This window comes from Melanostigma gelatinosum (assembly GCF_949748355.1).
Source record: "Melanostigma gelatinosum genome assembly, chromosome: 23".
Classification (NCBI taxonomy): Eukaryota; Metazoa; Chordata; class Actinopteri; order Perciformes; family Zoarcidae; genus Melanostigma; species Melanostigma gelatinosum.
In genome coordinates this window covers 3,007,819-3,035,484 of record NC_136656.1, presented here as the reverse complement: position 1 = coordinate 3,035,484, position 27,666 = coordinate 3,007,819, and the positions used below count along the sequence as shown (strand labels likewise).

Genomic DNA, 27,666 nt, shown 5'->3' with positions numbered 1-27,666 from the left:
TCCGGTCTGAACAGAGAACAGCAGAGGGCTGACTCCTGCAGTCCGTCAGCTCCTCTCCTCTGAATCCTTCCTGGATCCCTCCCCCCTTGTTCGCCTTCAGTCCCAAAACTCTTCCCAGATCAACACAGACAGCGGCGGTCGCTCTTGGTCACTTCCTCCGAGGAGTGAACAACATTGGGGACGAACCCGCTCTTCACGCCTTCCCAGCCCTCCTGGATTGTGATGTCGCCGGACCGCACCAGGGCGAAGATGTCCCTGGTCAGCTCGGTGAAGGCGTGCTCCACGTTGATGGCGTCGCGGGCCGACGTCTCGACGTAGCGCATCCCGTAAGCCCCCGCGAGCTTCTCTGCTTCCTGGCGGGTCACCTGGAAGACCAAAATGAGATGAGATGAAACTTCCCCGTGTGGGAGCTGGACGGTCAAGAGTTAGTCGATGTAACACACCCTCTGAGAATTACAAAAGAACCTCTGGAGACTCAAATCCAGATTTCACACACCTGGCGCTGGGCCTCCAGGTCACACTTGTGGCCCACCAACAGGAAGACGATGCTGTGGGGCTGGACGTGGCTCCGAGCCTCCTCCAGCCAGTCGTGGACGTTCTGGAAGGAGCGGCGGTTGGTGATGTCGAACAGGAGGAGCCCGCCCACCGAGTTACGGTAGTAAGCCCTGGTGATGGACCTGCACAGGGTGCAAGGATGGAGGGGAAGGTAAAGAGTTCAATGAATGTGTAAGTGATTCATTGTGAAGTGTAGCTCAGGCGCTAAAACTGAGCGTTTCAGACGGACAAACATGTTCTAGTAGAAACCCAAAATACAAATTTCAACCTGAAAATGAGCAGATCTCGCAGTTTACAGCAGACACACACAGATTAACGGTTGGCTCTTGGGGTTTGTGCAAAGACCATTATCTCTGTTCAGGATCTAGAGCATGATAGCTGTGACACATTCAGTGAAAGGCATGACGAGACAAATCCAGAGGAGATATTCACAGGGAGAATCTGACAAGACGTGTGAAAGAAAGAAGCAGAAGTGGTGGAGGTGTCGCGTGACGGAGCTGAGAAGGTGGAACAAATGAGATGGAGAGAAGACGTATGAGACAGCTGATCATCTCGATCATTCTGCCAGCTATTGGGACCAGTTTTGCTTATTTTGATGATTTAAATGACAAAATATATAACAGGACAGAGCAAGGAAAGTGTTATTTAAATAACTTATCTCATTTTGTATCACCCTTTTACACATCATTTCTGTAGTTAAACTGTTGAAGTATACGACTGTGAAAATACGATGATTTAGGACTGAAACAAGTGAAATGCTGGAACATAAAAACTGCCTGGTAAGAAGAAACATCTTGTCAGACAAAAAACAAGCATGTGTTGCCTTGGTTTAAGATATTTCATCTCACTTAGATTTTGCTTTTTGCAGCGCATGTATGTGTGTATATTCGTGGACGTATGAAACAACAATGACTGAGATGAGATCTGTGTTTTCAACACGGAATATGAGGAACAGAGGCTGTCCACTTATTCATAGCATCAAATCCAAAATATGTAGAAATGCAGTGAAAGGGTATCGTGTGGGAGCTTAAAACTGAACTAATCACACACACGTTTAAGTTAAAAACTTCACTTAAACTAAAACTTGTGTGTGCCATTAGACGTACATCATTCTGGTTGTGTTATATTTTAACCCTCTACACACTGATGCGGAATTGTTTCTTTCTTTTACTTGTTTTGTCAGTTATTTGTCATATTTTGTCTACATTTACATGGAGCCCACACTGTCACTGACTGCATGCCGTCAATGAATATTATCACATCTTTGGAAAAGCCATTTCACAGAGAAATAGACAGAAGGGTCTACAATATTCATTTGAAGGCTACATATCCAGGGTTCAGCAGAGAAAACAGGTTCAAAAGATAAAGATAGAAGCAAAAGCTACAGATCACAGCTACGATTGGCCAGTCTGTGTTCGAGGGGCGGGACTTAGAGAATGTGTCAATTGCTTTTGCTAACCCTAACCCACCATGGACACGTTTTCATTTATTTGTTCAGGGAAGTGGAGCATAAATCTCCACACTCAACTGAAATGGTGGACAGTAAACACAGAACATGCAGTGAATGAGGAATGATTTCACACACAGACCGCATTTCATTCCATAACTTTGCACCTATCAGAGTGGATCAAATTACACCGTTATCCTCCTTATTGGTGCACGGCGTCTGCATACGCGAGCTCGCAGAGATCCCAGAATAGCTCTGCATCGACAGTGTGACATAAAACCAAAGCTGCTTCATGTGTCATTCAAATGTGCTCTTGCTAATTTCCTCTCTTAAGAGCACTTTCCTGTGTTTATGTTGTCAGACACAAGCCCTCTGGTCATTTTCTGGACTTGTGTCAACTTCAAATCTCATTTGAATAACTGTCTTTTTTTTGCAGGCAAACAAGTTAGTCAGGTAGCAATTCACGCTGTGAGACCTCCGGGCTACGTCGTTCAACTCCAAGCATTCCCGAACATTAACGTCTTTTTAAGAAATAGAACGTAGGTGTCTTTATTGATAGACGTACTATAATACTTTATTTTACACAATGTGTGTCTGGTGTTAGGTCTGAATCAGATATCTAATCTTGTAATCATGTGATTTTTAGAAATAATTCGTTTGCTTCAGCAGAGAGGTCAGAGGTCAGCTCCCCCTGAAGGACGCTCGCCCGTTTCTCAGTTCTGTAAAAGCAACTCTCTTCCAGTTAAACACCCACCAGACACGGTGGACCGCTTCGCCTCGGATGACTCTTTCGGTTTCTATATTTCTAAGTTCCTTGTTTTTGGTCATTTTGTGGTTTTCATACCGCACTGTGTTTCCCAGAGATCACCTGTCGCTGTGACGGATATGTCTGTGACTGCTCTGCTGGATCAGTTTGAGAAACTCGAACTCTTTCTTACTTGTTTCATCGTCACTTTACGTCAGTCTGTGATTTAAAAGTGTTGCAAAGTAGGAAGTTGTATCTGTAAACTCCCATGCCAAATGAATCACATTTAATTAATGAATCAGAATTTGTCTTTATCTTTCTCACGTTGTCACGATATGTTTATGTTGAAATATTACAACGTATTGAGGACAACTTTGAGGTGCTTTCCTTATGCTACACACAGCCGCTCTCACCTGAAGCGCTCCTGACCCGCGGTGTCCCAGATCTGCAGCTTGATCCGCTTGCCCGGCTCGATCTCCACCAGGCGGGAGAAGAAGTCCACGCCGACGGTGGGGTCCGACACCTGGGTGAAGCGGCCCTCCGTGAACCGCCGGATCAGACAGGACTTGCCCACCGTGGAGTCCCCGATGACGATCAGCCGGAACTGATAGAGCCATATCGCCTCCATGACTTGGCTTCGCCCGTCTGTCGCGCTCACCGGTGCGTCCGTCCGTCCGTCTGTGCGTTAGAGCGAGAGAAAGAGAGAACATTCGATTATCCCTCAAAATATGTCCACGATATTCCTAATGTTTGACAACTGCAGCAATAATACTTTATACTCGTAAATTATGATTGCAATGTATCTTGATTCATACGAGTGTTTCTTCTGTAATATCTGTAATCTGTAATAATAATACAACTAACTACATCTACTACTCATTTTACTGCAGTATACTGCACTTTTAGAAATAAAGATGCAACTAGAACCAGTGTTCTTCTTGCCCACAAACCCCTTTTTGGTTCCTGGAACCCTTTCTCCTTAGAACCCAACATAAGCAGTGATACGTAGACCCATCTGTGGAAAGTTCCACCCGAATCGTATGTTCTTCGCTGGCGTCACGAGGCTTCTACTCTCCTAAAGTCGTGGTATTCTTTGTAAAAGTACCACGAATAACTTCAATCTGTCTGTAACATTAAGGACTGTGCTGATATGATTGAATGCAAACACTGAACAGTCATTTTAAAACAATAACACTCCTGGACTTACTCTCCCTTGATTCAGTTACTGAACTACTTTATACTTATACTACATCTCAAAATCCATACATATATTTAAAATGGTTTATATGATATGAAGCAGTACTATACCCAGTAGTATACAAAGTATATAAAAGTACGTGTATTTTGTTTCGGATAACAGAACAATAAAATATTCTATAACTGGGAAAGCAGTTCTGTGTCATGCTTCAGATACTTTATTGAGCTGATAATTCTGATACATTCTCTGTTTTTAATCGCCATGTATTCTTGTTATTTCGTGGGCTTTGTGGTCGAGGATGATCTTTTGAGGACATATTGTATTTGCAGTACTCCCTGACCAGGCCATCATCCGGCGGGCAGGGAGCCAGACACATGCCGCCTCCCATCACACCCTCCGCGGAGTCGGGTTGCGCCGCTCGGTCGGTATGCAAACATTCGTGGCCGAATCCCCGGTGAATCGCAGCCTTGTGGGCTCTCACACCGGATGCATATCGCATATCACGTGCATTTACACGCCAAAAAGACTGTCATATGCATCCTCGTGAGGCTTTATGATCTCTTGCTCCGAAATGTTTCTTTTTTAGTTTCTGCTTGAATGAAAATCTGATGGAGAGTCTAAATCAAGATGGAATCCAGACGCTTTCTAAAACGTCATACAGCAGAGATTGTTTTCTACTGCAGGTTATTATTAGCCCGGTGCACCATGGCTGAAAGAAGAATAGACCGAACGCTCGTGACATGATGCATGTCTTACAGACAGTGAATGGTTCAAATAAAAACAGCCTACTTGGAGCAGGAGTGGAGTTTAGGCCGGAATGGTTGCTCTCTTTATTCTGTTTTCCTCGCGCCGTTCAGGACCAGGCCGGCGTGCGCTCCATGGCACCGACGAGTCTGTCTGGATCCTGGTCCTCGGGAGCCTCGGTGTTGAGACGGACGCTGGAGCACAGCAGGGCCGTGGGCTGATTTCCTTGTTGCTGTCAGGGCCCGACCGAGAGCTGAACGGCAAAACGCATTCAAAGCAGGTGCAAATAAAATGGAAAAACCGGATCTTGCGCGTTCACCCGGAGCCACGACGAAAACCAGTTTCCTCTCCCGAGACACGCGGATGCGTTTCTGAATGCAGGAGGCTCGCTGTCAGAGAGAAGGGAGGGGGGAATCCCGCGGTATCACTTCTGTGTTTGGCGGTGTGTTTATAGGGTTTCGCTGCTGATGAAATGGCAGCAGGAGCAGCAGCAGCATCATCATATCGCCTGACTCATCCCGCATCAGTACCACTACCGTAAAGCACAGTGGAGAGGCGCAACACTGAAGAAAAACGACCACGGGCAACCTTAGAATAGAGTCTAGTGAACACAACAACAGACACATTACTCTAAAGTAATAAGGAGAATATTGTGGGTGGTTTTATTCTTATTAGATTTTGTTAATAATATAATAAAAAGTAGAAATTCCTGCTGTATGAGTACAAGTAACCACACGTTTAAATATCATACATTAGAAAAACAGACACTCTAGGGAAATGTGTTTTTTATTTTGTATTTTATTAATACCATGTTTGTTTGTTTGTTTATTCAGTGCAAGAGGAAGCTGCACACTCACTGCGCCAGTGCGCCGTCCATGTGCGCACTCGTCAGTGCGCAGACCCGGAAATGGACGAGCTGCAGCCATGGGAGGTGTAGTTTTTTTCCACACGCAGCTCTTGACCTTAGTTGCTTTTGTTGTGTTTTCTACACTCGTGAGGGGTCAGCTGTCTTCAGAAAGACAAGAAGAGACTTTTAGCTTTTAGGGAGTTTCAAGATGTGGATTTAAGGATACGATTAAATTTGGGATTATTTTGTAGGTTCTTCGAGTTAGTATGTGAGGTGGTTTGAAGTTAAAAGAAAAAGTAATGTCTAGTGTAGTGTCATGCATTTTTTGCATGTCTTTATCTTTGTGTTATTTTGTTGTTTCTATTATTTTGTTTGGAAACCCCCTTACCAGAAGTATTTAAATTAACAACCACAACCAGTTTATCTCTACATCTCATCAAGAGGCAGGAAGCCCTCGTTTATCTCAAGATATTGTAGACATAGTTTCATCAAACAACCTTTCTGAAATTCATATTATACCGTCAGATACTGACCAGTTTATTCATGAAAAACATACACGTAACACACTTGTCCTCACAAGACAATGGAAAAAGAAGAAACACAGATTCAGTCAAAACAATAACACATTCAAATCATTTTCGTTTCCCATTTATGCAGTTCCACTATATGTCTTCAAAGCAATGAAAGAAATAATAATAAATAAATAAAATACATTTATTGCATTTAATTAATACAGTTCATTTAAAACTCCTCTTTTCTGTTTCTCAACTTATAAAGTACAAAACACAAACAAGTTGTAAAACAATAAACTGAAGCATAACACCACATGATTCACTAATGCTTTCATTAAAACGAAGGTGTACCTAATAAAGCGACACACACACACACACACACTACGGGGGCGTGGTCGTCCAGACTGCTGACAGTCCTCCTCTGCAGCGGATCAGACGAACAGCAGGAGATGATGTGCACACAGACCGGAGGCTGAACGGACGACAGCGTTTAACATCCAGCAAGTTTATAGTTCATTTTGTTTTTGCACGGAGCTGAAGGAGACTAAATGTCCCATGAACACTTGCAGGGACGGTGACGATGATCATACTACAACCTGAACTACACTATTTTTACAGGCTTTTCCCTTTTTTGTATCTGCGGGACTCCAGAGTGACACTATCATATGTGCATTTGACGGTTTTATTTCTATAAACTTTGCTTCAGGAGTTACTCATACAGATTATTTGTTTTTTTACGTGTCAAATATTACAAGTACTCAGTGTGTCAGCCTCCAAACCCCTCCACTTCACGCGGAGCCCATCATTGGAGACCTCACCGCGCCACCCTACTTACCGCGCGCCCTCGACCGGAGCAGTGAAATGCAGCGCGAGCGCCTGCTCAAAGTGTTGGTCATCGGCGATCTCGGGGTCGGCAAAACGTCCGTGATAAAGCGCTACGTGCACCAGGTCTTCTCCCAGCATTACCGCGCCACCATCGGAGTGGACTTCGCCCTCAAGGTGCTGAACTGGGAGCAGAAGACGGTGGTGCGGCTGCAGCTGTGGGACATCGCTGGTGCGTGAAAGTGTGCTTGTGTTTAAAGAGGAGTTTACGTTCAAACATGAGGTTAGGCTTGTAAATGTACCGGATTCAAGATAAACGTGTAGCGTGTAATTTACTGTTTGTTAAATTGTTTTATGCACATCAACGTTGAAAACAAATGTCCTTATCGTTTGAGGAGAATTCCACCGAAATTACGAATTCCAATTTGTTATTTTCATGGCTTAGGTGAGTAAAGTAAAGTCTGGAGCTGCTCCATAGACACTGTTCTGCTTGATTCTTGTGTTCTCAGTGGTGAAACCACTTTCTCTACTGACCACCAGGGGGCGACTCCTCTGGTTGTATAGAAGTCTATGAGAAAATGACTCTACTTCTCTCTTGATGTATTACCTCAGTAAACATGAGTTTATGTCTCAATCTCTAGTTTCAAGTCTTCTTCAGTACAGCATGATGTTTATTTAGTACATTATGGTCCATTTAGAGTCAATAGACCGTAAAGCAGAGTATGCTTTAGGGGCGGGGCTACCACAAGGATGTCTTGTCCGGGAGTTGTCTGCTGTTTATAACTTTAACCCTTTCACAGTGAGTTTTCAGTTCACAAAAATTAATTGTAACATTTTGGTCGCCTTCAGCCTTCGGTTGTAATTAGTGTTACTTCTGGTTGTTAAAAAAAGAAGATTGTACATGATGAAGAAAACACACATTTAGGGTTCAGATAGCAAACGATGCACGAGTGAGAGCTGTAACGCGGTTATTTAAGACATTTACTTTCTTCTATTTGGTCTCAGACGCAGCAAATACATGGCGAGCACTTTGAACTTCTAATAGGTTGTTTCTTACTTGTCAGAATGTAATTAGAGATATATTAAATGAAGAATTTGAACACTGGTTGTTAATCGAGTATCAACATTGGACTTTCCAAGCACAATGCAACCAAGACATAAACGCACATTACAGTAATCTGCTGTTTCTCACACGGCGGCTGCATTTTGCTGACTTCATCCAACGATGATGGTGCATGATGTGGGCAGTGACCGCCTGGACCATGTGGTTAACCTCTGTTTCTTTGTGCTTCTAACACCCATCATGTCTCCATTACTGCATGCGATGTTGACGCTCTTCTCACACACTTGCTGAGCTTATGGGTGTTTGAACGACATGGTCGCTGATAAGAGCCGTCATGTACATGAAGATGTCCGGCTGACGGACTTTAGATCAGGAGCCAGTGATGACTTCACACTGGACTCACTGCACGGTCGTCGTGGTGGGCGCACAAATTAAACACGTCCGTGTGAGTATGCATCACTCAGAGCTAGCGACGTAGCATCAACAGTGAGCGCTGCTATTTATGTTACGGAGGCTCAAACAAAGCGTTGTTGAGTTATTGTAACGTAACATCTGTGCCGTTGTTTCCTACAGAACCTGGAGTTCTGTCGTGTTTTTAGTAAAGTACTAGAAAGATGGTGTAGAAACTGACCTTACATATGTTATACTGACACCTGTAGCTTACAAAATAGAGCAAATATTTTCAAAGTAATACGTTTCACACGTGACCTTTTTCGGAACTTTTATTTTGAAGGGCTCTAGGTTGTAGGATTAACCCTGCAGAGCTACAAAGGCAAAAACTATTGGTCTGCAGCGGTGACATCTGATATCAGATGTTAAGAAAGAGTCTCTGCGAGTGAAAGACAAAGATAACATCTGCTGTTCGGAAACAGCTTGCTAGTCTTGCTGCGTAGCTCATTGTGTGTGTGTGTGTGTGTGTGTGTGTGTGTGTGTGTGTGTGTGTGTGTGTGTGTGTGTGTGTGTGTGTGTGTGTGTGTGTGTGTGTGTGTGTGTGTGTGTGTGTGTGTGTGTGTGAGTGAGTGTGTGTCAACTGCTGCCTTGCTGATTCACGACTATATTAGGATCATGCGGAGGAAGTTAGCGTCGAGTATAGAGACTTATTCATTCACGCACATGGTCACACACTTGCAATGCAAACAGAAGATGCATTCTTCTTCTTCACACACACACACACACACACACGTGGTTCAACACATTTCTATTTGAATTAGTCAGATAGAAATGTAACAGGCAGCTATTTTCATAATGTTTTCAAGCAAATCTTCTAAAATGTAAAGAAAAGGATGTTTGATGCTTTCTTTTTGGTTATATTTGAATATTTTTGTCAAATAAAACAAGCCATTGTCAGATAGGTCACGGTACAAATAATAACATAGACCTCGAAAACTTCTTCTTCTTCTTCTTCTTCTTCTTCTTCAATAGGGCAGGAACGCTATGGCCACATGACCCGTGTGTACTACCGGGAGGCGGTGGGGGCCCTCGTCGTCTTCGACATGACCAGACTGTCCACGTTTCAGGCCGTCCTCAAGTGGAAAGGAGACCTGGACTCGAAGGTGAATACGATGACATAAGAGGATTGACCGTGTTGAAGGAAGGTAGGAGGACGTGACACACCCTCTGGTAGGCTCAATGCTGTGAAACGTCATTCAAGGAATATACCATCAAAGAGACCTGCTGTATCTGCTGCTTCAGTCATGACTAGCCGCATTCCCCAGGACGTCTTTTAATAGCCTTCAGTGAGAACAAGGAGCATCACCAGAGTAACGTAAGCTTGTGTTGTTCTTTCTACAGTTGTCTGATGTTTTTCATGCGATAGAAGTCACTTCACTTTCAGTTCACGAGACTTTAGTGTCTCTTCAGAAGAAACCTTCCATGCAGCGGTTAACAGAAGACGTTCAATACGGAAACACGTGTCGAAAATAAACAGGAACGTGGAAATTAAATCTCAACTAAAATAGTACAGCCCCACAAAGACCAATACTAATGGTGCATTCAGGTACTCTTCAACTCGTGAAGTGAATCATTTCCAGGTTCATCAACAGTTTTAGAATATTATATATCACTGAATTATGATTATTGATGCATTAATGTGTTCATCACGTTCATGTTGCAGCTGGCAAAGGTGGAGCTCATTTTATTTACTTTATGAACTGCTGGGTAGCTTTATCTATGATCATTCAACGTCATTTATTAGTTGATTATATTTACATTACATTTTGAGGTACGTATGTGAGTACGTGACTGACTGTCGGTTGCCTGCGTCCGTCAGGTCGCCCTCAGCAATGGGACGCCGGTTCCAGCCGTGCTATTGGCCAACAAGTGCGACCAGCGGAGTCGCGGCTTGTGCCCCAAACTGCCCAAACTGGAGAACTTCTCCAAACAGTACGGCTTCGTCGGCTGGTACGAAACCTCTGCCAAGGTAGGAGGGGATTGTTCGTCCTGCAAACTCACCAGAGATGTGTTTCCGTCTCTCTCTATTGCCCACAGTTTTTCTTGCACTTTTAAAGCGGCACTAGTAATCAACACAAGTGGAAAAGATGTGTTTTCTACACGAGTCGCACTTTCACACTTCAGAATTAAAGACCAAACCTGCCCGGTAACCCTCGCAACTTACATTTTAAATTACAATTCCAGGTCATTTGCTCACATTTCTTGGTTTCTGGGTCTTCAAAATTCAAAGTGCTCCATTTGCGTAGCCATTTGTAGCCGAGAGCCTTGAGGAGAAGTTAAAAGGATTTGGGGACGAGGAACTTACTACATCTGTTCAATTTGGTTGATTGGATTTTATTCATCGACTTAAAATGAATTGATTTGAAAGTACAAGATAGAAGTATATGGTGCACAAGTGCTGTGTTCACTTTTTAATTCGTAGAGATGTGAAAGGGGTCACTCGTAGATCCACGAACCCACAAAAGGTTATCGTATTCAGTGAGTTTCCAAGTGGTGTTATTGTTGGCATAACTCGATTGAGCTTGCTCGTCCGTCGCCCTTCTCCAACCCTTCATCTCCGTCCTCTCCCTCCAGGACAACACCAACATTGATGCCGCCGTCACGTGCTTGGTGAAGAACATCATGACCGTGGAGGACGAGAGAGCCTTGCGTGCCAAAAGCGAACCGGAAGGCAGCGTTCTGGTTCTGCCTCGCTTCGACTACAGCGCAAAGGAGAAAGGACTCAGCGGGTGTTCAGGATGCCTCTCGCTTCAACCCAGAGACAACGACTAAAGGAGGGACGGACGGATCCGAACGCAGAGACCGGCCGGAGCTTTGTTGAATGTTTAATATGTCGTAACTTAAAGATGCGTCTCGCGTTCGTCCTCGCAAAGTCATTTGTTTGAGGAAACATTATTGAATTATAATAATTATTGTTTTTTTATAACAGAAATTGAGTAAAAATGTGTTAAACTTTTGCAAAAAATCTATGCTTTTGAAAAACAAAAGTGATATTAAAATGTTTTATGGATTTGAAAGAAAACAAACAGAAAGATATTTAAATATTTTGTTTACGGCACAGCAGTATTTTTTAAGGTTTGAGACAGATTAATTCCTTATTTTGAAATGAAGTCAATTCCTTTAGTCGTGAATTTTAAAAACAAAGATTCATGATATTGTTTTAGCCTCTTTTTTTTCGGCTTTGATTCTTTTTTTGCACAAAATATATACTTTTTTTTTGCTGCTTTGAAAGCAAGAACACAGTACGTGTGTAGATTTAAACAGCAAAAAAAACACAGTTTTATCCAAGAATGTTTCTAAGATGATATGTTTCGGATGCTGTTTGTCTCTGTCTGGCTGTTTCTTTGTCAACAGACCTGTTACAGGACTGACAGCTGTGACGGAAGGACCCCTCGTTGCTTCTGTGAGTTGAGACACATTTGTCCTCCGTTGTTTTGCTTTACATCTTAATGACTTCATCTTCAGTTCAGTCACAAATCCAATCTTGTTTTGAAGAGTTTGGTTTGTAGATGAAAAGTAAACATGATGGTCATTATCATAGAGAATGTAAGCTCGTTTACTCCTGTGTTAACTGCATTGATAACTTACATTTAACCGTTTTCAACGTAATTAAAGCAGATTTCAGGCCTGTTTGGAATTTTAGTTGTGCCTACTTTTTCTCTACACTTGGTCTGCATACTCTGGATTCATAAGAAGAATATATATATATATATATATATATATATATATATATATATATATATATTCCTTTAACCGGGGCTCTAAAAGTCATGAACTATTGCGGTGATAAAAAACATGTTACGAGTGTTTTTAAACTTAAAGACGACGTCTGACAGAACATGACAAGGAGAGACATATAAATAGAAACTCAATACTTATTTATCACGACACTTACAACAATTCTTTTTTTTAATGAATTTTTTGAAGATTATTGATTTGGGGAAAACCGGATCATGTCGTTTTTATTGCTAACAACTTTGTGCAAAGCTGCCTCGTCCTGGAGCTCCATGTGCAACTCCAGCATTTCAAACTGCAGAGCGTCGTTCTCCTGCATGGCTGATGGCCTCTCTCTGAGCTTCTGTGTCGTTGAAGGATTTCTCCAAAGCGCTGACGTGCTGCAGTTCCTATCTTTCAGCAGCTGGAGTTCTTGTCTCATGGCCTTGTTTTCCAGGTTCAATGCTCTTTCAGTGCGGTCAAAATAATTCTTGGAGTAGCCAATAACCTGCAATTTCAGTTCCCACTGCTACAACTTCACCCTTATTTGAAAGCATATTTTACTAATTTCACCAATGATACATTAACTAATATGCAAGCTATTTATAAAGTCCTGATTCACTAATTCATGCAGGGTTTCTTTCATTCCGGCTCTGTAAAAATCCATCTGATCAACCTGAGCCATGTGTTTGTTTGTGCAGAAGTTTGGTTTCAAATGGACCTTTTTATAATCCTGAAAACGTCATCTTATTGTCCTGCAACATGTATTGCTGGGACTGATCTGAAATCTGTCAAGTTCTCCATTTCGAGCCCTTTATGAACCCTTCTCCGGCCCAAGGGAATTACCCACAATTCAGAGCAATGTGATGTTAAACACGGGGTTTACCAGTGCGTAAAATAAGGTAAACAAAGAGGACGGCACGAGTGTGTTCAGCGTGAGATATTACATTTACACAAACTCATTAAGGATTTGAGGCCTTAGGGGGGACATTGGGATTGGGCCTAAGGTTTCAACCTCCTGAGAATTCACAGTACATGCACTATATGTGTTCCGCCTGCAGATGGAGACACAGCACTCCAGAATCATTTGTTTAGCTCTGATGCCTCATGAAGATCAGGATGGAGGTTCGAAAATCCCCTTTTTTTAAATAATGAAAAACAGTTGATTTAGTCGCTCTGGCACATAAAAGACATGCATACGCATGTTGGGGCACCTTCAGCTGTGACACAGCACAACGTCTTGGGTGGCCCCATTTGCACTTCTTATTCCTGCTGCATGCACACACACACACACACACACACACACACACACACAGAGACCTCATTAGATTATGAAAACGTGTGAAGAAAAGAAACCAAATGAGCACAGTTAGGTCGACAGCTGCTTATAGTTGTATCGCATCCACACACACTTTCAGCGTCCACGATCAGATAGACGTGTTGCTCATCACCCTTGTGACAGTTCATCATATCAATCATCTCCGCGTGGAGGGGCTTTTCTCTCCGGGTGGGGAGGGAGAGGCGGGTCATTGGCGGTCGGAAGAAGAAGCGGTGGGTTCCAGGAATCCACCTGTTGCTGCTGCTACTGGAGGCAATTTGCAGTATTTCTCACCCGGGTGGGAAATACTTCAGACTGCAGCTCTGAAACTGAAAGGAAACACACACACACACACACACACACACACACACACACACACACACACACACATATATATATACACACACACACACACACACACACCCTGCAAAATGCACCAGTCATCTATCACCTCTCTCTTTGTCAAAACTCAAACACCTCTTGTCCTTGCGCACATATGATACTGATATATGGTTTATTGCATCATGACACGCGGCTGTAATGTAATCAATGCAAACCACTTGTCTTATGACTGGGAACATGCGGCGTGACGTTTTATAACTTGCAGTGTGAAACACGGTGAGAGTTTTTGATTTATTCAGCTCTCGGATCCGGTCTGATACCAACACGAGCGGGTTCCCCCACTGATCTTTCAGCACACCGTGTTCCACATAGTCTGGAGTCAAACAAGGACACGGCGTCTGAGGAATCATTTAAAAATACCACCTTAAATTTAGATTGGAGCGGCACTAGTGATGCGTTTGTGAAGATAGAAGGCGGTTTGAAAAGTCATTTTTATGTCGTTGTTTTTGGCAAGAAAACGTCTTTATGATGTGAAAAGATGTGAAATTTGAGACGTTTGTTTCATAAATTCCGCTACAATTTAAACCGTGACACCTTAAAGGCAACACTCACTCCTCAGGTCTCGCCCAATAGACTAAAGAGGCGTTCAAGAGCTGTCAGAAATGGAACAATTAAGCATGAAGACCACATGAACAATACAAAAGAAGTCATGAAACACAGGATTTGTCTTTTCCTTTTCTTCTTTGTTGTCGATAGTTCTTACAGTACTTAAATATAATGTACAGTGAATGTTGCTGTTACAGGGTTTTGATATGGGTATTCCTTCTGACACTGTGATAATAATAACTATTTATATATCACCTTTAAAAACAGAGTTTACAAAGTGCTTTGACAGACAACAGAAAGATCGGTGAGACAGTCGATACGATAAAAATAAACTAAGAAATAATTAAATAAAAAAAAATATATATATTTAGTAACATTATTTAGGAAAATCAACAAATAAAATGAAAACGGAAATAAAACAAAAAAGCGACGACATCACATAAAAGCCAGTCTGTAAAAATGTGCACTGTTTTTAAGCAGATAATAATTAGCAAAAAAAAAAAAAACTATCAAAAGAATAGAATTGTAGCGGTCTAGATTCCGAGCCAAGCAGGGGGCCCATGAAGGCAGCACAGTTGTGAGATCAGCTGATTTTTTACGCTGCCATTTTGTCCGGCAGCAACCAACCAGCCAGTCAGTCCGTAACAAGAAAGAAACCACTGGCGAGACTTTTCAGTTCAGACAGCAGCACACAAAAAAGAAACCGAGCTGGTAATGTGGAGTCGGCAGCCGAAGGACAGCACCGATTGAGCAGTTAACCGTTAAAAGAGGAAACAACCGAGCCAAAAAGGAGCTGTCATTTTTTTTTTTTTCTTCTTTTTTTTACTTAACAGCTCCGCCGGCTTCGGCTTTCTTCGGAGGGACTCGGCTCGGTTCGGCTGGCAGGTTAGCTAACCGCCGCTAGCTCCTCGGCTAACACCTCGACACCGTCAGAAAAAGCCGCACCTGTCGTCAGCGACCCCGTATCTCGCTATAAACTCAAAAACGATGTTCCGCTTTGTTCCCGAAGAACTTTTCCACGCACGAGCTTTGCCGCGCGACCAGTGATAGCTAACTCAAAAACAGCCCGAGCTAACAAGTTGACGTGGAGGAGGAACTCAAAAGATTTTTTTTTTTTTTGGGGAGGATTGTCGAGATTGTTGATGTTCTCCAACCGGATTACTTTTCCTTTTTTTTTTTTTTTTTAAATGTGTGCTCTCTCTCGAAACAACTCATCCAGGTTACAACAAACCAGCATGTTTATTAGTGGGCATAAAGTAATTCACAGTGTTTACACATTCCACAGTGGGACTCTTTCCTGCAACGGAAACATTAGCTAACACAGACTAGATCAGTGTCGTCGTGTTGTGTTTATTTAGGTAGATATAGATAGTCGGAATAAACTACATATATTGTAAAATCAGCTGTTGATTGTGGGTTTCATAGTTAAACTAAGTGATCTGATTACTGCACAGGTTGTGTTTTCACAACAGTAGGGTGTTTGTTCGCGACCCGCTTCCCTCCACTTGACAGTGAAGTCACGTGTGAGTTGATCCATTGATCGGATCGTTATTGTGCTATTTCAGCTGATTGAGAGAGAGAGATAGAAAGAAAGCGAGAGAGATGTCGGGACAATCTATCACGGATCGGATCGCAGCGGCTCAGCACAGCATGACCGGGTCGGCCATCAGCAAGGCGGTGTGCAAAGCCACCACACATGAAGTGAGCGGACCCAAGAAGAAACACCTGGACTGTGAGTAGACATCCTTCTTTGTTCTTCTTCTTCTCCTTTAAAAGAGACTTTCAAATGCAGACAGAGCAGCAGCAACAACAACACACACTGGACCTGAAGCTCTGACACACACACACTAGGGCTGGGCGATATGGCCTAAAAAAAAAATCTCCGATTTTTTTACAAAAAATCCGATTCACGATTTAAATCGATTTTTCCCCCCAAAATTTTTTGCAGATGACAGAAGCTGTTGAAAACAATTTTATTTTATTTTGTGATGATTTTCCCAAGTAGGTTGATAAAAATAAAGTGCAAACAAAACCTGAACATTGTAGAAAGGTGCCTGTAGTATACAAAAAGTATTTGGTCACTCTTTTGTTTCCCTGAATCATTTAAATATAAAATTAAATTAAACATAACATTAAATGGCATTAAATAGTAGCCTTCCATTGTAAACAACTGTGCAAATGTAACTTTTTACAGTAAGCTTTTCTAACTGAATACACTGATACAAACACAGCATGAAATAAAATGTATGTGACCCTTTAACATTCACATTTTCAAAAGTGCAACATCTGATCTAACATCAACATAACATATTTTGCACAGTAAATAAGTGCATGTAAACAAAATCAAGTGCATTCACAACATAACCAACAGTATTAAACAGTAGTGCATGTTTTTTCTAAATATTTTTGCCAGGAAGACAAGCCTGTCTACTACCTCTGGCTTCAGGCATGCACGGTGGCATGTAACAATGCCCCCCCACACACTGAAAAGCCTCTCAGAGGGGGCACTTGTAGCTGGCACAGAGAGGTATTTCTTTGCTAAAGTACTTAGCCTTGGAAAGTTAAGTTGGTGACGCTTCTACCAGTCAAGTGGATCGGTGTCTGGGTCAACCTGCTGGACCACAGGTCAGTTGTTGCGGAGTAGAATGACATCCCCTCCAGCTCCGCAGAGATCCTTTGGCGTGTACTATTGTACAGCCGAGGCAAGGCAACGTCAGAAAAATGTTTACGGCTTGGTAGCACGTACCTGGGGTCCAAAGCTTTGAGAAGGTGAATAAACCCCGGCTTTTCCACGGTGTATATGGGCACCATATCTTTTGCGATATACATCGCGACTGCATCCGTGATGGCTTTCCACCGGGCACTCTTCTTCTCATGCGGAGTACAGTTGGTGAATGTCTCCAAAATGCTGGGTTGTTGTTGTGAGGTGGCGGCGGCGGCGCTTGTGCTCCCGCGGTCCTGCTCCCTCCTCAGGGCAACAACACTTCTCCCACTCGGCGGCATGCCTCTGTTTGAGGTGCTGCATTAAATTTGTTGTGCTGCTTGATTTTGTAGCAATAGCTTTTAGACAGACCTTACATCGTGGTGCTGTTTGTTCTGTGTCAGATGACACGAACCCGAACCATTTCCAGACTACCGAAGACACATTCTTCCCTCTCTTATGAACGAGAGCTTCACTGCTGGCCGCCATTGTTTTCGTTTGTAAACAATGCGCGCGCACTCTACTACGGGAACCCAACGGGGGGGAGGGGTGGGGGCGATTTTCTCGATTTTCAATAAAACACATCGCCTTAAAGCACACATTCGAATTAATCGATTAAATCGATTTATCGCCCAGCCCTAACACACACACACACACACACACACACACACACACACACACACACACACACACACACACACACACACAAACAACCTTTATGAAATATTATACAGGCTGGCTTTGAGTTTTTAACCTTCATGTATTCTGTGCATTTAGCTTATTGCAGCAACTGTTATTGTAACAGTAGACCGCTGTGGCGATGATGGAATCATTTTTAAATATTTATTTGATCAATCCTTGAGTATTCAAAGGCCACGTAAGAAGCATAACCACATAATAAGACCATTATTAAGTTCCCCAATGCCCAAAGTAGTGTCTGTAAATGTCACAACCAGCAGCCAAGTATGCATTTACTTTATCTATAAAATGTCAGAAATGGTCATCGGATTTTCTCTGAGCTCAACGTGACTTGTTTTAACTGACCTTCAGTCCAAAATGCTTCATTTACAATCGTATATGACATAAAAACAGCAAAAAATCGTCACACCTCAGGACACGGACGTGGCGTTTTTGCTTGAAAAGTTGGATACCTTGTGACCAATTGTTTCAGTTCTACTTAAAAATTGTTTATATTTGCGGCAAAACTGTCCAAAACCTAAATATAATACATTTTTAACTACATAAAACAGCGCAAATCAAACCCTGAGGCGCTGGGACTATCAAACATTTGTCTATTTTATTTGCTTGATAAATGACTAATCTATATATTGCTGCAGAGATGAGTCTTGAAACCAGGAAATTAGTCGGCACTTTTTGCGCTTTCGGATCCCTCGTGACAAAGTCAGTGTTTTTTAAAATAGATTTTCGGTTGGTGAAATAAGGCCTGTGGTTGTTTTTGCTCTACGATATAAAATATGTGAGTAAATACCCCTCTTGGGAATTTTGAAGCTTTTATTTGAGTCAACGGCGTCACGCCGAACATGGAAACTCATCTAACTAGTCGGCCTTCACAGTCTTGCAAACTAATCTAACTCAGACTTTTCCCCTTGTAGATTTACGCGAGATGTTCTCCCATTCGATGTTCAAACAGAAACCAAGAAAAATCTTAGAAACATCTTGTGTTTCAGTGCCTGGAACTCTTCTAGCAGGTTATTGTTGGACAGACATCAAAGCAAATCACAGAGAGCGATAACAACACGTGACAACAGAAAACAGGTCTTTCATCAGACGAGCCAGTGAAGGACAGACTGTGACTGAGACAAAAAACAAACTCCATATTTACTTTCCTGGTGTTTTTTTGGGGGGGGGGGAAACCTCTCCCACATACCGCAAATACCTAGATCTCAGTCGCTGACGTTGAAATTTAACCGAGTCACGTTGGAGGTGGCGGTGAAGCAAGTGGGGACAACGACAAAAGGAAAGAAAAGGATGTTAAAAAGTAAAGGGGGAGTCGTGTGCACGATGTTTGTGTTTTGTCACCATCGCTGCGACCGAAATGTGCTGAAGTTCTGCTTTTTCCGGGAACCGGCGCATGTTTGATCGATGCTTTCGGCTCACCGGCCTCACATCCGTCAACTCCTCCTCCTCCACCACTCGGCTGCTGACGTTCAGCAAAAGTCATGCATTGTCTCCGCTCCCTTTAGTGAACTTGGCCAGAGCCCTCGCAGCCAATACGCCGCGTCAAGCTTAATCATTGTAGGGTATTGATTTCTCAGTGAGAGAGACGACCTCGGTGCCGTCGGGGGGGGGGGGGGGGGGCGTCGCATGGATGGGCCCCGATTGTCGTGTTGTTTGTGCGGTTGATGACTTCCCCCGTGAAGGTAACATCGGGGCTGTCAAGTTCATTGTGCTATGAGGACGGGCGGCCGGGGATGAAGGCGGGTTATCCGTGAGGTCATCATTCTCTCGGGCAGCTTAGTCAATTTGTGAGTCGGTTAGCGAGCCGGGGAGGCCGGCGGGCGGCATGTTACGATCGTTACTCAGTCAGCTAATGTGATGAACACCGGCAGGTTTTATGTTCAACTATTGTACACCACAGCCCCCTTTAACTTGGGGATTGTGTAAATACTGCCGTGAAAGAATATCCGCCGCTACGCCGGCTTTGCTTTACCACACTGAACCAAACGACCTCAGCGAGGTTAGCTTGTGTTGCTGCTAACTCTGTCTGTTCAGCTATCGTTCACACAGTCGGAGCCCAAACACGCATAAACACACACACACACACACACACACAACTATCATTCTCCCCGTGGTACAATTTCACCGCAAGCAGCTGTGACCGTCTGACAGCAAGCTGTGAATGATCTCACCGGCATATTTGCATCTTGACTCAATAACCGGATAACCCGGGTGGGGGGGGCCGTGACATTCACGCACCGCTGGTGAACAATAAGTGTCTCTTTTTTAAAAGCACATTTAGTGTCATGACTCATGACTGTCTACCTCAATTAACCTCCCCGCTAGTTAGCAGACTAACTGTCCTTCATCAGGTTTTTGAGCAGCTCCTTTTTTATTTATGGGAATTATCGTCATAAAAACCAACGACAGAAGGGTTCAGATGCACACCTGTGTGCAGTTTTCAGGTTGTCAAGATGAGAGTGACTGTGTGTGTTTTAATCCAGTTCTTTTATAAGCAGCTAAGTGATGAAAAGTCACACACACACACTTTAGGAGACCACTTCTTTCCACTTTGGCATCATTGAAACACAGATTGTTTCACCATCTTACAGCTGTTAAGAGAGACGTTGTGGCATTTAAACTGAAGTCTAGTCCCCCCCCCTCCCCCCCCCCCCCCGCCCACCCTTTTACCGGCACTCTGTTGTCATGGCTGCAAACCAACAGCCAATTGGCTGGTGTTAAATGGGCTTTATTTAGCGGCGAGGGGGGGCAAGTGTGATGGTGGAACCGGCTGCAGCCTCAGTAACGGCCGTGGTTTTACAACCGTTGTACGAGACTAATGAAGCTTCAGATAATGGAATATCTAATCATCTGAAATGTGATATTCAGAGTATTAATATAGCAGCAGACTATTTAAAGAGGTAGTGTGTCTTCACAGCATTCATTACACCGGGCAAAACATGTTTCAAATGGGATTCATGTCAGATATCTGTCCACATTGCACTCAAAACAGCCCGGATAGCTTTGTTCACGCCACCTGGCACTGCACACCAGTTCATCACTTTTGGGAAGAAATAACTGAGTCACTGTCTGTCTTCCTTTTTTTTTCTTCTTTTTTTGTGTGTATTTTTTACTATTATTGATTTCTGTTTTGTTTTTCTTGCCGGACAACCAATTGAAACCCACGTACATGCATACATGAACATCCATATGCACACATACTTACCTGTTTTTTTCATTTTTTTGGTTTGTTGTGTTTTTTTTTAATTTATTTTTTGATTATTATTATTATTAATCCCTCCATCTCAAAAGGCTCAAGGACATTCTCACACACACACACGCACGCATACACACACACTGACTATATGATATTTGCTGGCTTTTATCCCACTGTTCTTGTCATCCTCTTGTTATGTCCATGTTTTGTCTTAATATTGTCTCGTGTCTTTCAATAAAAAACTTATAAAAAAAAAAAGAGGTAGTGTGTCTACCCGAGCAGAGAATGAAGTCACAGTCCCTGTTTGTGCGTGTAAGCGTTATGGTTTGGGTACCGTTAGCATTTATATCGATACTAGTACTCTAATCAATTCTGCTAATCGGTCAACATTGCTTTATTATTCTTAGCTGGACACACACACACTCTTGGTGTGAACGAAGTGATGTAAACGGCTGGTAAAGTGAAAACCCCGGCTTCGTTCAGAGGTTGTTGTTTCAGCTCGATGTGCTGCTGATGTCCTTCACGCCTCATCTAGACAATCTGTCTGCTGTCGGAACAGTCCCGTCCGTCGTCGGCAAAGAGGTGAATGAGAGGAAGGAAATCAACAAAAAAAAAAACTGGGGCATCCAGGCAGAAATCTTGAGTGAAATTTAATGATTCAACAATGTAATAACGGAGACGGGTGATGGATGATGAGTATCAATCTTTTGCTGCAACGATCGAGGTTTAAAGACGTTATGACGCTCGGATAGTCGAACAACTTGTGAAAGCATTTTCTCCAACACCTTCCTGATTTAAACGTCTCTCTGGAGCTCACCTTTTTTTGGCACTTTTCGCATGTTAAAGGTTGGAAAAACGTGTGCGCCGCTATCTCCATTTGAACCATTACAGCGTAGTTCCCCACACCTTTCCCTGTGGCCGGAATAAAAGCTAAAACTTTCTTCCAGATGTGGTCGGATGCCACTTGGTGAGCACTAGTCCCTGTCGAGCATGCCCCGACCTTAAGTCCCTGGAGCTGTGTAGGGAGTAAACTAAATAGCAGCATGACAGCGCGACATAATAAGACCTTCTATTCAGCTCATCTTGAGCTGTGACCTCTCGCAGGGCAGCAACACCCCAGTGATTCATGTTTACTGTGCAGCAGTTGTCGTGGAGCGTCTGCCTCTTTGTTCCTGAGTCGGTAAAGTGAAATTTTTTGTTGGGAGGAAACATTTGACATGTTGTTTTTGACCCTTGTGCCGGCTTTGTCGTCTGTTGCTAGATGCATCACCCCGTCTGCATTGCTGGTTGGACTCTTTATTCCACAAGTAGTGCTGCACATGGTTGTATTTACACTACATTAGCTGCCCGCATGCATGCTGATGACTTGCAGAAATGTTCAGCCTGCCAGCCAAAGTCAGAATAACTATTTGTCTGGTGCCCTGCTCAACCTTCATGCTGTTCTTAACAGAAATGGTAACCACGGATTCAAGCTCAGCAGTTTGGCACCGTTAAAAACAAACTCGGGTCCATTTGTCCGGTTAGTACGGTTCATTGGGACCAGAAACGCAGGTCCAAGCACACTCTGGTGTGTTTGGTTTGTGGTGTGAAAGCAAAGAAAACCAACCAGAGTTTAAAAAAAAAATCCATCTGCTGACTGTGAAATCTGTTCATGAAGCAACCGTATAAGTCATCTGTATGGGGTATTCTCCCTGATGAATGGGTCAAAAGCTGGTAAAAGTGCTGTGCTTGTCTCCGACTCTTGTCTTTGTCTGTTCATTAAGTCCATTAAAAAGATCCCGCAGTAATAAGCCTCTGATCGTTACCGTACAAGACGCCTCATCTGTGCTTCTGGGGGCTTTTGTACCGCCCTGTCTCCACCTGTTAGTCATTACTCAAAACAATTTGCTGTCTTATAATGCTTATTCCTTATTTCTTCACAAATAAACACACTAGAAGCGTTCAAGTGCTGCATAAATGTCTGTCAGTCACCAGAATTAGATTTTCCAGGAGCTAGACCAGAGCTGAAATCCCACAATGTTCCTCCTGGGTCCGCACCAAATGAACTACAGGTGTGGAAGCACCTTTAGTCGGGCCGTTTTTAAGGCCTTTTCTACTCTGTAACCGCTCCGGTTATGGAAGCTTAACACAACGTGCCACATCGTTCTCACCAGCCGGCTGAGCCGCCGGCTGAGCCGCTGGCTCCACAGCTCCTTTTGACAGCATGTCGTGTCGGGGGCCATTTTTAGCCAAACCCTTTTAAACTAGGTTACACTTGCATGACAAACTGATGCTTTTTGCCTGGCTCTGTCTGGGCTGCAGTGTGTCTCCGGGTTAGTTTGGGACACGGAGACACTGTTTAGGTCATTGAGATATTGGCTATTAAAAAGCCAACGCTAGGCTGTAAACAAACTACACCACGGTCACATGAGTGCAAGTATACATGCCGACGTTTAGTTGTCTCATTTAGCCTCTTGTTAGCGACCCGCCTTCTTTAAGACCGGTAAAAGCTTCAAAATACACAATAGGGTTTTTGTGCTAACATAAAAATATATCCTAGAGTTAAACCTTAACATCTCTTAAGCTTGTGTTAATCACAGACTTTGTCAGGCTTCTAACAAAAACCCCAGTGACTCATTTCCGGGTTGCAGGACTCCTTCCTGCAGCTTGTTTCTCTGTGATTCAGTTACTCCACCTGTCGCTGTGACTTTTTGACAGTCTGGTTATTTTGTCATCGCCACAGCTGGACCCGTGAAAGAGTGTGTGTTAGCGCGAGCTAGTCCTGTAACGTGAGACAAAACAAACCACCGAGTGTGCAGAAGCCGACGATGACTAAGCAGGTGTCGCGATAACGCGAGAGAAAGATGCACGTCCTGCGGGAATCAGCGCTAACTAGCTAGCTTAGCTACCTAGCTAGCTTAGCTACCTAGCTAGCTTAGCTACCTAGCGTCACAACCCTGTCAACCCTGTCAATCAAACTCTATCATGGGAAGCCGACTACAAACACCTGATGCTTCGACACCAATTCCACCATATATTCGGTTTTATCCTCTCTTGAAAAATGGAAGAATATACACAATAGCTGCAGTGTTCTCATCAATTATTGTTCCTTTCACACAGTGTGAAGAATCAACATGTTGGGTCTACTTTAAAGATCAATATATATTCTGTTGAATCCTGAGTCCTCTTTTCATCCTGCAGCCTCATTACACAGTGTACACACATGCAGTAGTTTATTTCCTGAATAACACCTAAAGAAAGTATTGACGGAACAGAAAGGGCTCAATGGGACTTGAGCACATGAAAGAATACAAATACTCTGCTTATTTCCTGTGCTATCTGTGCTCCATTGATTCCAGCCCCGATAGATCTGCAGCAGGGTGGAGCTGGTTAGTAACGCGGTGGGGTCGCCTGTGTCTCGAGCGATTGTTGGCGAGTCTAATGCAATCCAAACAGAGCGGGGGGGCTCCTCCCTGGCTGCAGAGCGGAGATAGGCCCAGTTTAGACGACAAGGCAGCAAGAAAAGAAGAAGAAGGCTTACTGCTGACTGTTGACTGTCTGGATACGGCCGTTTCAAGTGAAGCCCAAGAGTGGGTGTGTGTGTGTGTGTGTGTGTGTGTGAAGATGGCTGAATTACAGCGCCTCCCGTGGGAGTGCTTCAGTGTCTCCGAGTGTGTACGGGATCAGTTGCAGACGCGCTACATCCTCAGTGAATATGTGATACTTACTGCGCAGTAGTGATCGATTTGAACAAATATCACAGTTGCACGTTCAGAAGTAACCAAAACAACACAGAGGATAAGCAACGTTAGCCTGCTTCTATCTAACACCGTTCCATAGTTCAGGATCTACAAGATATTTGTGATTTTGTGAGGTTTTTGAATGTGCATTTTGACTTTGAATGAAGTGACTTTTTACGACGCCTTAGTGTGTAGCCGCGGAGTTAAACAACTGTGTTGTGTTCATTCACTCACTCACACACTACAGCAGTGGTTGTTGCAGACACCTGGCTGAGATTGGCTCTCTACTGAGTGCACCGTTTCTAGTTCATAATGTAGCATCTGGTCTCACAGTGCAGTGAGCATGAACTCCATTTACTCATTTGGTGGATTGAGTACAGGTAGTACGTGGTTTTAAACAAGCTTTGTCTGTGAGTGTGTTGGGAACATTCAGTACTCCTGTTCTCATTCTGATGCTTATTTTTAGCCGCGTTCTCTCAGGACGGTTTGGGTTCACTGCTTGTTTTTATTCCCGTAGTCTACCTGTGTGCATGTACGTCTGTCTGCCTGTCTCTGTCTGCGTCACTCCTCTTTTATTTTATTTCTGACATAAACCGGTTGACATTCCCCCTCTGAGACATTTGTGCAGAGACTTCCATCCTCTTCACTTGACAAGATATTCCGATTCTCCCCGATGAAAACATGGCAGCTGGAGACGAGAGTTCGTCTGTCCCCAAATCTCGCTCGCTCTCTCTCTCTCTATATATATCTGTGTGTGACTAAGAGAGACAGAGGAGAAGCACTCTTATTTCAGACCTCAGGGGGATAATTAAAGCTATAGGACAAGTCCATTAGTAGACCGACTTGTGGTGACATTTTGTCACTCGCTGCCTCTTTCTTCCCACAGCTAACTAGCGCACTGCGGCCGCTTTTCTGCCAGAAACAGGCGCTCTGAAGGCCCTAAAGTGGCAAGAAAACGCTAAATAATCCGTTCCTTCTGCTGCCTCCGCCTCTCCGTGGTCACTTGTTTTGTGCTTTAACATTTCCCAAAACACGACTTCCCAGTTGTCGTTGATATCTTTCTGTTTCTGTGTGCAAACTACTGAATGAGAATGAAAGAATCATTTGTTTGTGGCTTGTTAATCTAATAACATAACATAATGATGCTCAAACCTCCGTAGTGTCTTTTGATTGTATTGGCAGCGAGGTGAGACCATCATAGACGAGCATCGTGTTTTCCCCGACTACAAAACAAGTTTCCTTTTTATTCAGTATTTACAACAACCAAAAAGCACTGTTATTCAGGGCTTAGTGTCATTGTAAAAGCCAAAAGAAGAAAGGAAAAGATGATTCTTTTTCAAATTCAGCAGGCTTACAATTCTTCACAGCTCTCTCTCTCTCTGTCCTCCCTCTCCACCTCCTATCACAAGGAGTTGAGAGGGGAAGAAAGAGGGAAGGACGGGGGAATCCTCTTTTGAGGCGAACCTTGTCTGCAGTCCCTAACACGGAAACAGACAGAGCAGAGAAGGAGATTACTGCTACACGCCAGACAAGGTGCTGATACTGCGGCGCGTTAATCTTTAACAGATTGGGGCTGCACTCCTGCGTCTGGCTTTTTCATCTGTGTGGTGTCAGCTGGCGTGTGCGTCCTCCCGAAATACTCAGAATCTCAGCGAAGGTGGCGGCGGCGCCCTTTCTCAGCTGGCGACGTTATTAAACCTCGGTAATCTCACTCCCCTGCGGAGCGATCGGAAGGGCCGGGTGGTCGAGGCGGTTAAGAGACGTCGTCCTTTAACTGGATGACCACCGTTAAAGCCCTCTGGTTGGCAAGCATCCACCCTGCGGGGAAATGTCCTTGAGTGAGGCATTGAGTCCCTGCAAGTCATTTAGTTGACCTCCGTGGAGAACATTCAGCAAAGATCTGTATTGGTTTTAGTCCTCAGGACTTCGGTCTTGTAGAAATCATGCAAAGTGTTTTCCAGCTCTGGGAAAGTTTTTATTTAATTGGATGAACTTGCCTGTTTCCTGTCAGTACACCGAACATATTTAAATATTCAAATCAAGCAAAGTTTAAAAGTATTTATTATAAATCAAAGAATGGGAATATGGCCAGTCGGATGTTCTTACATTTCCAGATATGGTATTTGTTGGCTCGTTCTGATGACTGTGTGAAGACTCATTGCAGTGATATTCTGCATGGCTAATCATTACTTTTTGGGCAACGCGGTTGAGCAATGAAGGAAATAACGGGCGTTGTATTAACGTAGGAAGGCCACATGTTCAGTGATTTCACTGGTAGTGTCTCTTCACAGTGTGTCGACAGAACTGTGTCAACATACCGTCTTCCCTTCATAAAAACAATCTGATTTAAACGTGTAAAGTCTTTGAGATTTGTCCAGATTATGTCCTCCAATACCCAGCCGTCCCTTTAGGAATTCCAGCTATGTGAGGCTGACCTTCCTCTGGTGGTCTCTGAAGGGGCTGAGACTGTGTCGAGCACACAAAGCAAAGCACTGATATGACGCCCAGACGGAGGTTTTAAAAAGATGCCGAGATAGTGTTGAGAAGCTGATCGCAGGTCTGGTCACGAGGGTTAATCCACCTCGAACTTTATCCCACCGGGAGGCTCGTTGAATTGTCTATATCCCACTTTCCAAATCTCGTTGCAGAGACTCAGAATTTGAAGTCAACGTAAGGGGTTTATCCTGACTGATACCAGCTTTAAAAGGTATGCCAACACCAGACACAAACGTCCACAAAGATTCAACGAAGAACTGATTAGGTATTCAGTAAAGGAGAAGGAAGAGGTTTAAAGTGACAATCTGGAAGAGAAAGTAGAATTTTGTTCAAGGTTAATTAGTTATATGTTCTCCAGGTAGATGCACCAGACAGACGAGGAAATAGAAAGAGAGGCAGGGGACGTAGTAGATGGTGATTTCTCCTGGTTTATTGCACCAAAGTGTACCGAGCGCCCACTTCCTCGCTAGCTCCCTCAGCGCTCACACTGGT

The 27,666-nt window shown here is 43.6% G+C and overlaps 3 protein-coding genes across 7 annotated transcripts in view; 2 read left to right on the top strand and 1 right to left on the bottom strand.

Annotated features, from left to right (window-relative positions):
- Positions 1 to 49: 49 nt before the first annotated feature.
- On the bottom strand, positions 50 to 5,078 carry rab39bb (RAB39B, member RAS oncogene family b). Its single transcript, XM_079295167.1, has 4 exons — positions 4,735 to 5,078; positions 3,161 to 3,425; positions 497 to 677; positions 50 to 365 (listed from the first exon to the last, which is right to left on the bottom strand). Exons 2-4 carry the CDS (start codon positions 3,373 to 3,375, stop codon positions 120 to 122), a joined length of 642 nt encoding a protein of 213 aa, XP_079151293.1. The 5' UTR covers positions 3,376 to 3,425; positions 4,735 to 5,078; the 3' UTR covers positions 50 to 119.
- A 1,446-nt stretch (positions 5,079 to 6,524) lies between these two features.
- LOC306796935 (ras-related protein Rab-38) lies at positions 6,525 to 12,020 on the top strand. Its single transcript, XM_079296026.1, has 4 exons — positions 6,525 to 7,102; positions 9,356 to 9,486; positions 10,203 to 10,352; positions 10,958 to 12,020. The coding sequence occupies exons 1-4, from the start codon at positions 6,910 to 6,912 to the stop codon at positions 11,153 to 11,155; spliced, it is 672 nt and encodes a 223-aa protein (XP_079152152.1). The 5' UTR covers positions 6,525 to 6,909; the 3' UTR covers positions 11,156 to 12,020.
- Positions 12,021 to 14,988: 2,968 nt separating this feature from the next.
- The window catches only part of LOC306796654 (phosphatidylinositol-binding clathrin assembly protein), a 56,746-nt gene continuing 44,068 nt past the window's right edge, over positions 14,989 to 27,666 (top strand). For 4 of the 5 annotated variants that reach the window (XM_079295708.1, XM_079295706.1, XM_079295707.1 and 1 more), the window contains exon 1: positions 14,989 to 16,095. In XM_079295708.1, coding sequence (XP_079151834.1) covers positions 15,966 to 16,095 — 130 coding nt within the window. In that variant the 5' untranslated portion in view covers positions 14,989 to 15,965. The remainder of the gene's footprint in view (positions 16,096 to 27,666) is intronic. The other variant, XM_079295705.1, reaches the window with a different exon arrangement.

Bases quoted from the DNA above. Each gene is read 5' to 3' on its own strand.
- rab39bb (XM_079295167.1), bottom strand. From the start codon at position 3,375: ATGGAGGCGATATGGCTCTATCAGTTCCGGCTGATCGTCATCGGGGAC. The intron at 678-3,160 runs GTGAGAGCGGCT...CACCCTGTGCAG, and splicing joins GCGGGTCAGGAGCGCTTCAG to GTCCATCACCAGGGCTTACT. The intron at 366-496 runs GTGTGTGAAATC...TTGGTCTTCCAG, and splicing joins ACCTGGAGGCCCAGCGCCAG to GTGACCCGCCAGGAAGCAGA.
- LOC306796935 (XM_079296026.1), top strand. From the start codon at position 6,910: ATGCAGCGCGAGCGCCTGCTCAAAGTGTTGGTCATCGGCGATCTCGGG. The intron at 9,487-10,202 runs GTGAATACGATG...TGCGTCCGTCAG, and splicing joins AAGGAGACCTGGACTCGAAG to GTCGCCCTCAGCAATGGGAC. The intron at 10,353-10,957 runs GTAGGAGGGGAT...CTCTCCCTCCAG, and splicing joins GGTACGAAACCTCTGCCAAG to GACAACACCAACATTGATGC.